Source organism: Eleutherodactylus coqui, chromosome 7 (genome assembly GCF_035609145.1).
Source record: "Eleutherodactylus coqui strain aEleCoq1 chromosome 7, aEleCoq1.hap1, whole genome shotgun sequence".
Taxonomy (NCBI): Eukaryota; Metazoa; Chordata; class Amphibia; order Anura; family Eleutherodactylidae; genus Eleutherodactylus; species Eleutherodactylus coqui.
Genome location: NC_089843.1, coordinates 114765460 through 114780516, shown reverse-complemented (window position 1 = coordinate 114780516; position 15057 = coordinate 114765460). Strand labels below are relative to the sequence as shown.

At 43.0% G+C, this 15057-nt stretch overlaps 1 protein-coding gene across 2 annotated transcripts in view; it reads left to right on the top strand.

Annotated features, from left to right (window-relative positions):
- Nucleotides 1–15057, top strand: part of KLHL2 (kelch like family member 2) — a 75786-nt gene that overhangs the window by 48265 nt on the left and 12464 nt on the right. Inside the window, exons 7-11 of one of the 2 annotated variants that reach the window (XM_066573565.1) lie at nt 742–858; nt 1861–2010; nt 6582–6647; nt 7843–8207; nt 10046–10348. In XM_066573565.1, coding sequence (XP_066429662.1) covers nt 742–858; nt 1861–2010; nt 6582–6647; nt 7843–8207; nt 10046–10238 — 891 coding nt within the window. In that variant the 3' untranslated portion in view covers nt 10239–10348. Of the gene's footprint in view, nt 1–741; nt 859–1860; nt 2011–6581; nt 6648–7842; nt 8208–10045; nt 10349–15057 lie in introns of those variants that run through there. The other variant, XM_066573564.1, reaches the window with a different exon arrangement.

The window sequence follows — 15057 nt, the reverse complement described above, 5'->3', positions numbered from 1 at the left end:
GTCTATAAATGAGTACAATCTCCCCATTCAGGAGTTCCCCTAAATAAGGAAAATAAACAAGAGTAGCGAGACGGAGTGATGTGGAACAGCAAGCGGCGCTATTTCATCCCGGAAATTTCAGAAAAATGCTGGACTGCTTGCCGGAAATTGAATAGACCCCATTATGGTCAATGCGGGACCGTTCGACCAGGGGCTGCCGTTTTCCTGGCGCTGATGTGAACGAGCGCCTGGCTGAAGACTTCGCCACTGTTGCTAAAGGCAGAATCAACACGGAAAAAATTCAAGGCATCTCCCTGCACTTGTGTGTTCTTTTGTGTTTTATGGCTGGTTTCACTCCTAGAATCGTTACGGTTTTAGTGGCTGATTACACCCAGAACATCAAATATTCCTCAGTATTATTGTATAACCCAATGCATTAATGTGGTAGTTATCGGAATATATTTAATGTGCTGCTTTGGTGGGACCAGCCAACTATCTGAGTATTGTCCCCACTCTCCCTTGATGGCAGATGAGAAAGAAGGCTCAGGCATGTGTGACCCCAACATACCTGATCCTTGTGTTCTCTGGCAGTAGCTCACTCCGATCTCCCCATGCAGCACACGTGTAACTCGGCTGACCCAGAGCATACGTGTGCATGGGGGGGGGGACCAGCTGCCATGATCCACGGGGGGGCATTAGATACAGATATACATGATGTACTTCTTAACTTCTCGTTAACCATTTACTTATTTTTGGTTTAAGGTATTTGAGTCAGTCATTACCTGGGTAAACCACGACAAAGATGTGCGCCAGGAGCACATGTCACATCTAATGGAGCATGTCCGCCTCCCTTTACTCTCAAGAGACTATTTAGTGCAGGTAATGAAAATTAACTCTCTTTTTACTAAAAGAAAAGCTTGTTGTTCGAGTTGAAAAGACAAAAAGCCATAGAATACAATATTACGCTGTCTAAGCCCTTCCTTTTGTGGTGCTTGCACACTGTGTATACAGGTTTCTATAAGGATGTGTACCTGCAGACAGACGCAGTAATCTAAGCTCAGATATTCATGCTTTAGAGGAGGATTTAGAGAAAATGTGATCAGTGGGTGTCCCGCTGCTGAGACCCTCGCCGATCACTAGAAAGAGGTGCTGCAGCGCTCACCTGAGAGCTCCTCCCCTCCATCCATGCCGACTCCTCCTGGCAGCTGGAGACTGGTTCATAGAGGTCTGTAGACCTCCTCTTCAGCTGCCCGAAGGAGCCAGCATGTAACGAAAATGCACCAAGGGGAGTAGCTAGCACTCAAGTGAGCGCTGCAGCCCCTCTTTCTAGTGATCAGCAGGGGTCCCTACAGTTTTGATTACAGAGGGGTCCCACTGCTGACATGTCTCTATGGTATGTCAAAAGTGCAGTTAGTCTTTAAGCTGTGGCGATTTGGATCTGCTTAGTGGCCCATGACAACATTGAACATCTTGCCAGCAGGTAGACTGAAGTGTTGTCATAGGGTCACAGCCTCATCTCTGCTGTGGAGTTGTCAACCACTCAACTCACATGCTGCCTATTAGAATCATTTTGTCCCATTTTTCTTTAATTTCTGAAAGGGTTTTTTGATACAGAACTTGAAGAAAGTTGCTTTAACGTCTCAGAAACCTTAAACCTAAGTATATGTAATTCCATATAGGCATTGGCAGGTGCGTGTCAGTGATACCAGGGGCAGTGGGTTAGAGCTGTGATGTCCTTCATTTCCAGTCTTTCTGATGCATTTGGCAGCTGTTTGGGGATATGAATGGGGTGCTTTGTGGGATGCAGTGATGGTGCCGCGGATGTTTGCATTACAAGGATGAAATTGAAGATGTGCCCCTCTTCCCCTTCTTTCTTTTAAGAGAGTTGAAGAAGAGACCCTAGTGAAAAACAGCAGCGCATGTAAAGATTACCTCATTGAAGCCATGAAGTACCACTTACTTCCCGGAGACCAGCGGACGTTGATAAAGAGTGCGCGGACCAGGCAGAGAACTCCTGTCAGTCTTCCCAAGGTAGGAGGATGTCCAGCATTTGGCGTAGAACATGGAAACTTTCAGGTTCTTTCTCAGATTGTGTACTTTTGAAATTAGACTTAACCCGTTAGTGACCACCCATGCGCCTTTATTCAGCGGCCACTCATAGGCTCTAATCCTACACAAGTACCTTTTAATGGCAGGCGATCGTCTGTCAAGGGTCAGCTGAGCTTCCTGCACTGACAAGCCATGATCTGAGTTTGCTCTGGGTACTCATCATTTTTGGGTACATATAATGTATTGTAGATTTTTCTTTTTCTTTTAATAACCTGTTAGGGTTCACCCACCGAAAGTGTTAATTATGACCGTTCTTAAAGGAGCTTTCTGCGACATTAAATAAAAAACGGCTTAGAATTATAAAATAAAGAAAAAAAGATGTGATTCACCTACTTCTGTGGCTCCCTGTCCGGCATTGGGTCCTGCTGCTTGGAACTAGCAAGAAGCAGGCTGGCGGTCGTGCCATTCATTGGGACTCTGCTTCTACAGAGTCCGCCATGTAGAGAAGTTTTTCAAAATCTCACCCACATTCTGTGTAAATTAACATACAGGTCGGATTTTACATCCACGGCTATTTGTGCCGCAGATTTCACTTGCTCAAGTGGCTGGGTGAAATCCCCTTGAACATATTTGGTTTTGCTGCGTCTGTAAAAGGCTCATATATCAAAATAATGCATTATTTATTTCACACAGTGAATGTAGTCAAGGATAAAACACTGCGTGGGCGTTGTGCTGTTAGTCGCACGGTCTCCAAGGAAAAATTTAAATAAATCAGTCCTATGTACTCCAAAATAGCCCCAACAGAAACCACAGGTCATCCCGCAAAAAAAGCCCTCTTACTTTACTTTTCTGGATATCTAGTTGTAACAGCTGTTTCTCTTTTAAAAGTTAATAGTACAGAAAAAATACAATTTGGTATCATTGGAACTGCACCGAACCAAAGCATAAAGTTCAAATTATTGCCGCAGCGTCTTGCCTACATTCCATAATACGCCCCTCTTCAACTCTGTTTACTAAGACGAAATCTTCTAGTTGTGTCGGAAGAGCGTTTAGTGGCCAACGAGCTCTACACAAGTGGAAGAGGAGGTCACTGCACACAAGGAGCCTCCAAGAGCCTTTTATAGGCCAAGGGGGGGGGGGGGGACTACTTTTAGGACCTCAGGTGGCAAGACCGTTCATCTAATCACACCACAACTCTCATCATTTATGTACTCTGCCTGAGATTTAACTGTATGCTGAGTTTTGTAGCAAAACAACAACTTTCTATAAAGAGTGTGTAATGTATACATCATTTATGAGAGGGATAAAGCGTGGGACTCATTCACAATAGGTGATGTTCACAGCTCACCTCCTCCCCCATCTCTGTATAGTGACCGCTGTACATGTCTGGAACACTGTCCCATAGAAGTCAATGGGTCAGGTCCCTTCCACTGTGTGAAGGCTCCTTGTGTTCTGCTGGGAACTATAGGAGCTGCTGTAATGTACAGACAATATAAAATCCTGATGAGAAAATAAAAGGTTTCACTGACAGCAGAATTGTATTCGAAGTGAAAAAATATGGGGATTTAAATTGCTTTTAAGACTTTGTGATTACGCAACAAGTACAGTATGTAATTGTCACTGTGTGTGCGTGCGTGCGTGCGTGCGCGCAGAGAGAATATAAAATATACAATCTTTTTTTGTTTGTTTTTGGCACTAATTTTAAATTAAACTAAGCCAGATTTCTAATGGTGGTTTTCCTAGAAGTGCGCTGCGCACCCTCGTGCTTTCACTAGTTGTAAGCGATTGGCAGTTGCATCTATAGACTGGTAAAGCTGAAGATCCTTTGGGTTACTGAAGGCCTCTTGAGATGCACCTTATTCTTACGACCTTCTCTTCCCTGAGACAGGTGTAGAACCAGCAGTTTATCCTCTGACTTCACATTTCTGCTCAATGCATGGTGGAAAATACGGCTCCCTTAGATACAGAAAAGGAGTTGATCTTCAGAGCTGCTGAGCCCACCACAGAGCCCAAGATCCTTGCTGCGGGCTCATTGCATCCCCCACAGTGAGGAAGAGAATGATTGAAGTGGCAGCCGTGCATGCACCGCACCATTCCATTCATTTTCAGTGGATCTCCCGAAGATAACCGAACGCACTTCTGCTCTGTTGTTCCTATCGGCCCCATTTAAATGAATGGAGCATCGCCATGCATGTGCGTCCACCACTTCATTCAATCTGATGTCAGTGTGGGTGGGTGTCGAGAGAAGGGGGCCATGGGGAACCTGCTCTTAGAAATGGTGGGGGTCTCAGTGGTGAGACCGCAGTCTATCCGACATAGTTGTATTTGGTATGATTTCCCCCACCCGGCTTCACGCAGTGTGCACTGGTAACACACTAGGTACATCTCAGGCTGTCCAGGCGATTACACAGACACCTACCCCAAATACAAGCTGGTATAGATTCCTCACAATTTACCTCCAGTTTTGCTGTAAATATATACATCTGTTGGGCAGCCGCACCCCTCCTGACAAACCGTGCTCAGTAAGGCTTGGCCCAGGTTTTGCGACTACGTTGTTACGACCGTCTTGACGTCATAAAGTCCCCCTTTTACAGAGCAGTGACTTATTGTGCTGTAGAACCTCTTCAGTGTACCGTAATACTCCGTAATACTCCGTAACGTAATCATTGTAACAATGTGCAATATTGGATATATATGGTGACCTCTGAACGCCGTCTGATCCTTCAGGTGGTTTGAGCTCTAACTCTCAGCCTGCCGGTCACGGTTTTATTTGGGAATTTTATAGCAAAAATATAATTCCAAACAATCATTGCTGTTACCGCGCCCTTATTTTAGACTGTAAGTTCTCTACTTTCAATGGTGGGTTTTATTTTTGTACGTGTTTTCAGTTTTTATGATAAAACATGATTATAGCTTTGTTCAAGTAGTGTAATACACTGTGCGTTGGCCTGCATTGTGAGTGCTTAAACAAAAACTGCGCCGGGCTTAGTAGGACTTCCCCCGGCACACAGAGCGCTGAATGCATTCCTCTTCCTGCATTCAACGCAAGCGCCACACCTTCTGGCATAATTTACAACCACTTGTACATAAATCTGTGGGGCGGCCATGCCCCCTTCTGAAAACTGCACCCACTTTTAAAAAATGATCGGGGCCAGCGCAGGAGGAAGAATTCACTACACTATTGTGCAAGTGTAAAACGTTTGGTAAAGCTCCCCTTTTGTGCATATAAAGTGTACCGCCACTCACATACTTAAACAAGGAAGTGCTTAAGGAACAAAACGGGACGCCTAGAAGATGACTTCAACTGAATGACTTCAATGGCCTTGAGTTATAAATGTCTGAGTGCTCAGTAGTGAGGAAAGCTCCTGAGTAACAGATGGGAAACCACTTCTCCGGTATACAAGAAGCATATCCTGACAAACGGGGAGAAGACCGAGGATTTCATGCAATTGCACAAATAAATTGGAGCGTAAACTTTCTTTTCCTTTTAATGTATTGGGTTTGTTGCTAGGGTGTTTTGTTCTAGAATCCCTACTTTCCCGCCATCCACAAAGTTTTTCTTGCTTTGTGTAAAATATATGAGGAGAGAGAGGAGAAGTTCCCACATAAATTTTGCCATGTATTATATTTTTTTTATTAAGGTGGGTTTGCATCTGCGTTGAAACCTCCGGTTAGACCTTCTGTCGCACATCTGGCACAAAATACCGGAAGAAAGGGGCTGCGTGCAAAAAGCCTAACCGCTGAGCGAAAACCAAACTGTCCATTCAGCGCTGTTTGGCTCCGTGATGAGGCTTTCTTCCTGAAATGGAGCAGAAAACCTGAACCCCCGACACCGATGTGAACCCACCCTGTAATTCTATGCATGTTAATGTAGTTACCACCTTTTGAACTGTATCCTGTATTTCTGTACACATAAGCTGTAATACCGGTAGCAATGTGACTTCAAAACACAGGAGGGCCAACGGTCTCTGGGGATTTTACCTGGATTAGTGAAAAACTTGCTCTATTGTCATGATCTCTGGCGCTCAGATTGGGGTCCGTTTACACCAAGCAGTTCATTATTTTAATGAGTGAACCATGTCAGAGTTCCCTCGGGCAGATACATCGTCGGCTCGTTGAAACAAGAAATGCTTCAGTCGTTGACATTCACTGTAAAAGTGACTGAAAGGGACGGAACGATGAGTGGAAGAGCCAACGATTGTTCTTAGGCCTGCATAAAATAAACAAAGTGAACTATTTATCGTTTGCCCTGTGGTCATTGGCTGCGTTTTGGATTAAACGATTACCATTCACTTTTTTTTTGCTTGTTTTGCACTTTTTTTTTTCCCCTTTTCCTTGAACGATAAGCAGCTGGAAGATGAGAATTTACTGTAACGTCCTCCCTTAAAGGCCCCGTTTAACTCTTCTAACAAAGAGATATCCTTAAGAGGAGAGCCGCTGTCCCTGTACATGTTGCACCTTCAAACTCTTGAGTAATTGTCACATTTACAAATATGCGCTATTCAGTGTCTTAACCTGATAACTTTTTAAGTATTCATTATCATTTATGTCAGTCTCCAACGGAAAGTGAATCTGACTCGAGCAGCGAGGAGGAATCCATAGACCAGAGCTCCGATGTGGTAAGGAAACATATATGTATTAATCTCCCAGTGTCTCTGTTAATTCCTGTGGTTTGCCTACTGGTGGATCCAGTATGTGACTGTCTAGGCAAGAAGTCATACATTCCTACAAATCCTGATCTAGGCTTGTTCTAGGCTTTCAAAGTCTCCTTCACACACTGCATTAGGGCTTATTCACACTGCTGTCAGTCTTGGGATACACCGGGGTCTGAGCGGACGCCACTGCTCTGACTCCTGTGTATTGAGCAGCGCTAGTAACTGCAGGCACAGCTCCCATTGAAAGCGGTGGCTTCCTCTCAGCCCAGTGTATTCCAGCTATGACAGCGGAATACACAGAAGTCTTTTAATGTCCGACTTCTGTCCAAGTGTGAAACTAACAGAACTCTGACTCCTTTAAAGTCAATAGGACAGATGTACTATTCAAATATGGCAGGTTTCTGGTGTAGATTGTGTCAGAAAAGTGTCTTGCATGCTTTGTGCCACATTTGCTATGGATTTTTGGACACCCTCACACGGCTTTTCCGATTTGCATCAAAAATTGCACAATTACATTCGCCCGTGTGAATAAGGCTCAAGTGTTGCAGTTTGAGGCGTGGGGCTTTTAGTAATAAAACGTGTTCATGCGCCTGATTGGATCTTGTAAAAGGGCCTTTGGCCTCAGTGGAGGCCAACAATGCTCTGTGAGCTAAGTACATTTCAGAAGCTGCAGAAATCTTAAGAATATGAAATTAGTAGAAAATGGTCATAAATGTGTGTGAACAAAACAGAAAAAGTTCAGTCTTCCAACTGACGTCATGTGCTGGACTCCTGGAAATATGCTCCCTTTGCCTGTATGACGGCCTTATATACTATTGGCATGTGGTAGATGAACCCTACATTTTCAGGTTGCCATGCATTTCCATCTTTGGTGGAGAACGTGCCAGATGTTTCGGACTAGTGATTTACTGTCTAAGAGGGGGGGGGGGGGGGGGGGTTGTTGTTTTTTTCCAAATTTCTGTATGGTTTGGTAGACTTTTTTTAAAATTTTGTTTCATTATTGGCATAAAGCTAAAAAGCGTATCACAAATGACTTCTTTAACCTATCGTCAGATTTTTTTTTTCTTGTACCAAGTGCCTATTTTCTAAGCTGTACATAACCGAATAGGACTGTGAGCAGCTCGACCTGACACCTCTTTCCTGTTTCATGTATCTGCAGGAACTAGAAAAGCTTTTGGAGCGGTTGCAGAATATGTCGAGGGTTTCGTGTATAGCCAATGACTACTGTTTGCAAGGTGACCCAGTGTGGGTTGAAGGCGAAACCAGACCTCGAAAGCCAGTTAATGATCGCAAAGGACATACACGATGGTGCCAGTGTACCAACTGCATCCCTCTGCCTACTAAGGAAGAATCTATTTGTTGTCATGAAGTGGGCAATTTAAGAAGATACATCATTAGGAATGTCAAGTGCATTACACTAGAGGAGAGCTTCAGGGACGAGTGTTTAGACGAAGCCCTACTCATTTCCCATTTGAAATACCATTCAAAGATTTCAAAGAAGGAATTCCTTAATGAAAAGGCGAAGTAAGTTTGTTTATGGAGTATCAGTTTACCCTATGGTTTGTTCAAGGCTGGTTGGCTGTAGAGGAGAAAAAAATCTCACTTTTTGTGACCATTGCAAAACGTTTTGGTCTTCACTGTAACAAGGACTGTATGGGGCAGTGTTTCCTAACCTTTAGTCCTCGCACCCCCCAGTAGGTTATGATTTGAGAATATCCTGTAGAGGGAACACCTGCGCCAATGTGTGAGGCACGGACTACAAATACATCACCTCTACAGCTTTTACAAAGCTGTGATGAAGGTGATGCCATGTCTATCCTTGGGGAGTCGGGAGGGATAACATCACTCCTTAAGGAGAGCACCTAGGTGAGTGAGGAGACTTACAAGGCCATCCATGCTCCTATGGGAAATATTGCAAATAAGATGGAACAATAACTCTGCAGCGCCAACTATTGGATGGCAGCATACCTACAAGTCCATGTCAGACCCTTTATACTGGTCTTTAGAACAATGGTTAGGAATTGAAAACCAAGCCAGAATCCATACACACACAGCTGTTTCGGGGTGTCTTTCTTTGTGAAAAACTGATAATATACTGATATTTGTCCCAGTGCACGTTAGAAAGAGATTCAAGTTACTCTGTCCATTTTCTGTATATTGTAGAATATTTAGGGTATTGAGGATATGTAGAATAGTTCATACCTCTTAATTCCATTGTGACAAAGCATAAATAATTCAAGCATATAGTCATTAAAGCTCCATAAGCAAATAATGGCAAATACAGTGGGTTGTACTGAAGAGCGCAGTGACGCTTTTACAGTAAACTGTCATTTTGTTGAAATCTCCATCAGTCTCGCTGTGCGCCTCTAAACCCTCCGATGGGCGTTACACTCAATGAAAATGGCCCTGGCTTTCTCCTCTCATTCCTTCCAAACCCTATCCTTAGCCCAGAATACCCCTTTAATAGGCAATTTCTATTGATGAACTGTCCTCCAGATAGTTCATTAATAGTTGATATGCTAGGGTCCGCCTCTTGGAACCAGCTATTCGTGCACCCTGCTGTCTGCCCCAAAACAGTGTGGGGAGCAGAAGCGGATTGCTCCAGCCCCTGTATAGTGGCCAGCACTGGTAATTACAGGCACAACTCTGATTGATTTTAATAGCCAAGAAAGCACCTTTTAATCAATAGGCAGGGGGTGATGTTTGGAAGAAATGTGAGGAGAAAGCAAAGACCATTTAAATTGGAACACCCATCAGGTGATTTGGATGCTGATAAGCTACAGGGCACGCAATGGAAAATGCCCATTTTCTATGGAATGATAGTGCTATAAAGTGATATTTTTTCATACTACTCACTGTGGTGCCAACCCATGGTTAGGATTGTATTATCTACTTAGAATTTGAAGACAAACTTCCTTAGCACGGTCATAGAAAACCTCCGTAACGTAGCAGAAACTTGTAATTCTGCAGAATGCACATGGATTTCTGCAAGCTCCATTCAGATGAATGGGACAGTCAGACATACCCACAACAAATCTTATGTGTGTAAAATTACCTTCAAGGTGGCCATACACCTTACATCGCTGTCGGTTGACCTCATTTCCTATGGTCTCAGTGGATAAGTTGGAGCCAAGCCCCTCTGAGGTGGCTTATCTCCCTTGAGAACAAAAGGTCTGGGCATGTTGAAGCCCAACACCTGGCATCATGGCAGTAGATCTCCATATATATTAAATGGTTGGCCAATCCCACCACAATTTGCCCACATTAGTCTGTGTTGTGGCCACGTTCAGAGCTGATGCCTTGTGGATGATTTCCTCACGGAGTACTCTGCACTACAACTGTTCTTGTTCTCTTTCCTACAGATTCCTTCGCAAGGCGGCTTACAGATCCTATGAATCGTGGGTTCATGGATTTCTTGGGCCTAAACGCAGAATTCCAATACCTGCTTGTGTGGTCAGCCTGGTGCGGAGCACTTTTCCGGATCCAACAAGAAGACGTTTGGGATTTTACTCCTTCCCAGACTATCCAGCTGAACACATGGCGTATGATGGATAGTTTGTATTTTTACACTCAGTACGATCTGAAAATGTTCACATTTTAGTTTTCGGATCTGTTCAAAATTTCATTTCAGATTTTTTTCACAAAGTTTTTTTTTTTTTTTTTTTTTTTTTTTTTTTTTTTTTTCCCCTTGTGCAAGAGTTGGTTTGCAATTTTGCACGATGTTTACCTTGTATGTCCACTTAAAAGGGTTGGGTTCCATGGCTTAATGAGATGAGTGGGCATTTCACAGCAAGTTACTTATGTGGATCCATTTGTTATTTCTGTAAATTTGCACATGTTAAATTGTTGATTTAGTTGCTTGTAAGTTAATTGTATTTTTTTTTACAGAAGCACAATAAAAAGAAAAGTTTAATGTTCTTGTGGTTGTTTTTTCTTAGCATTTCTGTGTGGTCTTTCAAGGGGTTACCCCCCCCCCCCAAAAAAAAAAAATCATTTTATCCGCTCTCCAGAGGATGGTTGATGAATGATCACTAGGGATCTGAGTGTACGCATACATCACTATGGTAAGGCTGACTGAGATAGCCAGGCGCTGCTCTCAGCTGTCTCCATACCCAATGAATGGAGTATTAGGCACACACGCGCACCATTGCTCCGTTCACCTGGTGAACACAGGGTGTGCCATTCTCATGACTGGGAGGTCTAGCAGTTGGACCTCCAGCTTATCAGTTGTACCACCTGGTTGTAGACTTGACACCAGTTCGTATGATGTGTGATATACATGGACTCGGCACATTAACATGCATTGGCATGCCATATTTCTCATCTGTGAAATGGATAGGAGTAGGACATGCCGTGAGTCTGTGTGAAGAATAAAGAAAAAAAAGCCCATCGTCCTTGTATACAGCGCCACAGACTATAATGAGGCTGAGTGCTGTCTGTGGAATTACACTGACCATAAACAGCCTGACCTTTGAAATGTGTGAAATAAAGGGAGTAACCCTGCAGAGGAATAAAGCGACCTGTACATCTCCGCTGTGGGACAGCTGTTAAAATTTTTAAAAATTGGTAAAAGAGGGAGGGGTCACAAATTTGGTCCCTCCCTGTGTTCTGCGGTGTTGAGTGTTTTACGCAATAGAGATCATATTTTTCAGCATTTTCAAATTATTTCAACAAATCCTCATTTGCTATCTCTTTTGCATGACATCGAAGCTGTTCCTGCTCTTACCAAATAGTGGGCTTATCAGAAGGTAGATAATGAATGGTTACTATTGTGTTGGTGACCCTACAAGATTCTAATAAATGTTACTAAGTGGACTTTGTGCATTGGAGAGGACGCAACATTTGCCATGACCTTCTGGTCTTGCATTGCATTACCTTTTTGTTTTATTGATTTAGAAACTGAAATTGATCCTTAAAGTGGTCACATGTCCATAGCTTTCTATCTGTAATAGTCATTGAAAGGATGGTCTGCTAAATGCTAGGGCTAACGTGTCACACCGCTTCTTCAGAGCTGCTGCGACTGTCATGTTGCAATTGTGTTGGGTTGCAGGTCACAATGCAACACTGAGAACTGTTAGATGCGTCATCGCAGTAAGACACTGCATGACACATGTTTCTAGGTAGCCAAAGACTGCTTCCTTCTGAGAAGGGTCCCCTGATGAGCAGCTAATCACAAGGACTTCTGCTACTTGGGTAGCAGAAGTAAGAGATGCTTTTTGTAGCTGCTCAGCTCTGGCTAATAGCTGAGGGTCCTGAATGGGTATGTCAGATATTTCAGAATTATTGTAAACCAGACCAATACCTTTTCAGCTTTTTAAATTGCAGAAATGTTTCTTTCTATGGAACAATGTGGGTGAAGCTGATGCATAGAAAAAAAATGGAGCCCATGGCAACTAATCAGGTTGCTGCTTTTATTTTTTAATAGGACCTGTGACAAATGAGAGGTGAAATCTGATTGTATGTGAGGAGTAACTGCCCCACTTTTACTTTGCACCAATAGTTTCATGACTGACGTAAAACTCTTGTACATGGGCCAGCGATTGGTCATGAATGTTGACCCGTATGAATATTCCCACAATTGGCTTATCAAACTTTTCCTGCCATCGTAAAAATGATCACTGATGAGCAGCGCATCTTCCTGTGTAAACTGGGAAATATGCTGCCGAGGATTTGGATGAACTATTTTTTGCCAATGTGGACAGCGGTAATGAGCACTGATTGACATTTGTCAGTTAGTGGCCATTAGAACCAGCTGATTGTCAGCCCATGTAAAAGAACCCTAAAAGGGGATGTGCCAAGTTATAAAGTTACCCACAGAATAGTGGATAACTTTATGACACAATGGGCGTCTGACCGCTCGCACCTCCACTGATCCCAAGAACAGAGGTCCAGTCTGTCTGTAAATAAAGTGGCGACTAGGCAGGCATGTCACTGCTCCATTTGGGAACCGACCAGTCCCTGTTCTTGGGATAGGTGGGGATCCCAGCCGTCAGACCCTCACCGATCATAAAGTTAGGGGGTAACTTTTATTTGGTACATCTCCTTTTAAAGGAAACTCTCAAAGGATGGTCGTTGTCCATTATTCTGCTTTAACCCCTCAACGAACCCTGATACGCCTTTTGACGGCCTGTATCGGCAGTCTATATATGAAGAGAGATTATGAGGGCAGCCTCTATTCATACAGCGCGGGCATCAGCTGTTTATTACACTTGACACCTGCAGGCAATAGCTGCAATCGGCCACATGGCCAATCACGGCTATTAACCCTTTAAATCCCACCGTCAATTCTGGCAGCGGCATTTAAATCCCGTGAACAATGTTTGGGGGGTCCCGTACTGCAAACCCCCCCACCCACCTTTCCCGCGTGAGATCACAGGGAGCTGTGCGGGTGTAATGGCAGCTGGGGTCCTCCTGAAAGGCCCCAGGGCTGCCTTAGCAGACTGCCTATCAAGCAGTCCCTGCGATCAAAGCATCGCAAGATGTGGTCCTCCAGGGGTGCTGGAAAAAATAAAAGAAAAAAGTTAAAATAAGATCAATAAAATTTTATTAATTTTATTAAAGTAATAGTTTAAATCACCTCCCCCTTTTGCCGTATCTATAATAAAAAAACAAAATTACATATTTGGTATCGCCGCGGCCGTAAAAGTTCAATCTATGAAAGTAGCGCATTATTTACCCCGCGCAGTGAACGTCGTCTGAAATAAATAAAGAACACCCTGTCTGCCAGGAAAAATACAATAAAAAGTGATCAAAAAGTCGTATGTATTCCAAAATGGTACTAACGGAAACTACAGGATGTCCTGTAAAAAATGAGCTCCTGCACAACTACATTGATGGAAAAATAAAGTTGTCACACGCAGAAGTTGGCAGAAAATAATTTGTTTAAAAAATTAAATGTCTTTGAAAAAAAATAGTACAGCAAAAAAAAAAAAAAACTATACAAGTTTTTTTGGTATCTTAGTAATCGTACTGACCCATAGAATAAAGTTATCAGGTCATTTTGTAGTTGCAGTTTTGTGTGCCGTAGAAACAAACTCACTGAAAGATGGCGGAATGTCTGGGGTTTTCGTTTTTTGTTTTTTTTTGTTTTGTTTTTTTTATTTTACTCCACTTTTAAAAGTTTTTTTTTTTTCCACTACATAATATGGTACATTAAATAGCACCATTGAAAAATACAACTCATCCCGCAAAAAACAAGCCCTATACAGCTACATCGATGAATAAATAAAGGAGTTACGATTTTTTTTTGATTTTTTTTTTTTGATTTTTTTTTTTTTTTTTTTTTTTTAAAGAGGGGAGGAAAAAACGAAAATGGGAGAAAAAGGGCTGCGTCATTAAAGGGTTAAATGGCAATTCAGCAGGGATAAAAGTTTAGTCCTGGGAAATATGACTTTCCTCACAGGATTGCCACAAGCCTTTCTACAGGCTTTCCTTAGAGTGAAGGATTATGCCAGTATAAGCAAAGTCTCACCTGCCAAGCCAGTACCCCACCCTATGCCAGACGGATCTGCCTACAGGTGCATGTCTGTTCTTTTTAAGTACAAACTTTGGCAGGGAGGCATCAATTTCACTTCCAGCTTCTCAAAAAACATCTTGCTAGCTAAAATCTAGTTAAGTACAAACATTACTATTGCCTCTGTTAACATGTGGGAAAGTAATTCTAGAAGTGAAGCTGGGTCTGTGCACTGATCTGCTGCCGTATAGGATGTAGGCGCGTTCCATAGGGCACGGGGGTTCCATATAGGCTGGCCAGCGGTGGACCTGACAACATACATTCCTATGTTTAACCATTATCTTTAAAATAATGATCAAGTTCATACATTCCACAATAGTAGGCAACGCTTCCTGTTGTGGAGAGAACTGTTCAGCAGTCAGCTTTGTATCACCACAGGCAGGATTACACTGAAGGTAACCGCATCCACCACTCCCTCTAGGCGATGGCCACAGCACTCCTCTATATGGTCGCCTCTAGGCTGTTGTATTGGTGGTCCATCTGGCTGCAGTACCGATTGTTTGCTGATTAGTGGCCACAGTGACAACTGCAAGACATTAAGAGTTTTCTTTTAACTCTACACAGTGACATAAAAAATGTAATATTTTTAAAATGTGTTTGACATAAAAATGTGATTTCTAAACCATATATTCTGTAGTTGCACATTCCCTTCAATGTTACCAGTATTGTTAATATGTTTAGGTCAGCTTAGATCTGCAGCCATTGACAGGTTTCTCCTCCCTCCGGGGTGATGGCAGCGATGAGCAGAACACCTACAGTGTAAATGTGGGACTTGTAGGGTGGGAAAAGGATGAGTAACCGTGTGGGAGAACAGATTCTGTCACATACAAGCCAGAGGAGTGTAATTACTGCTACTTGGCA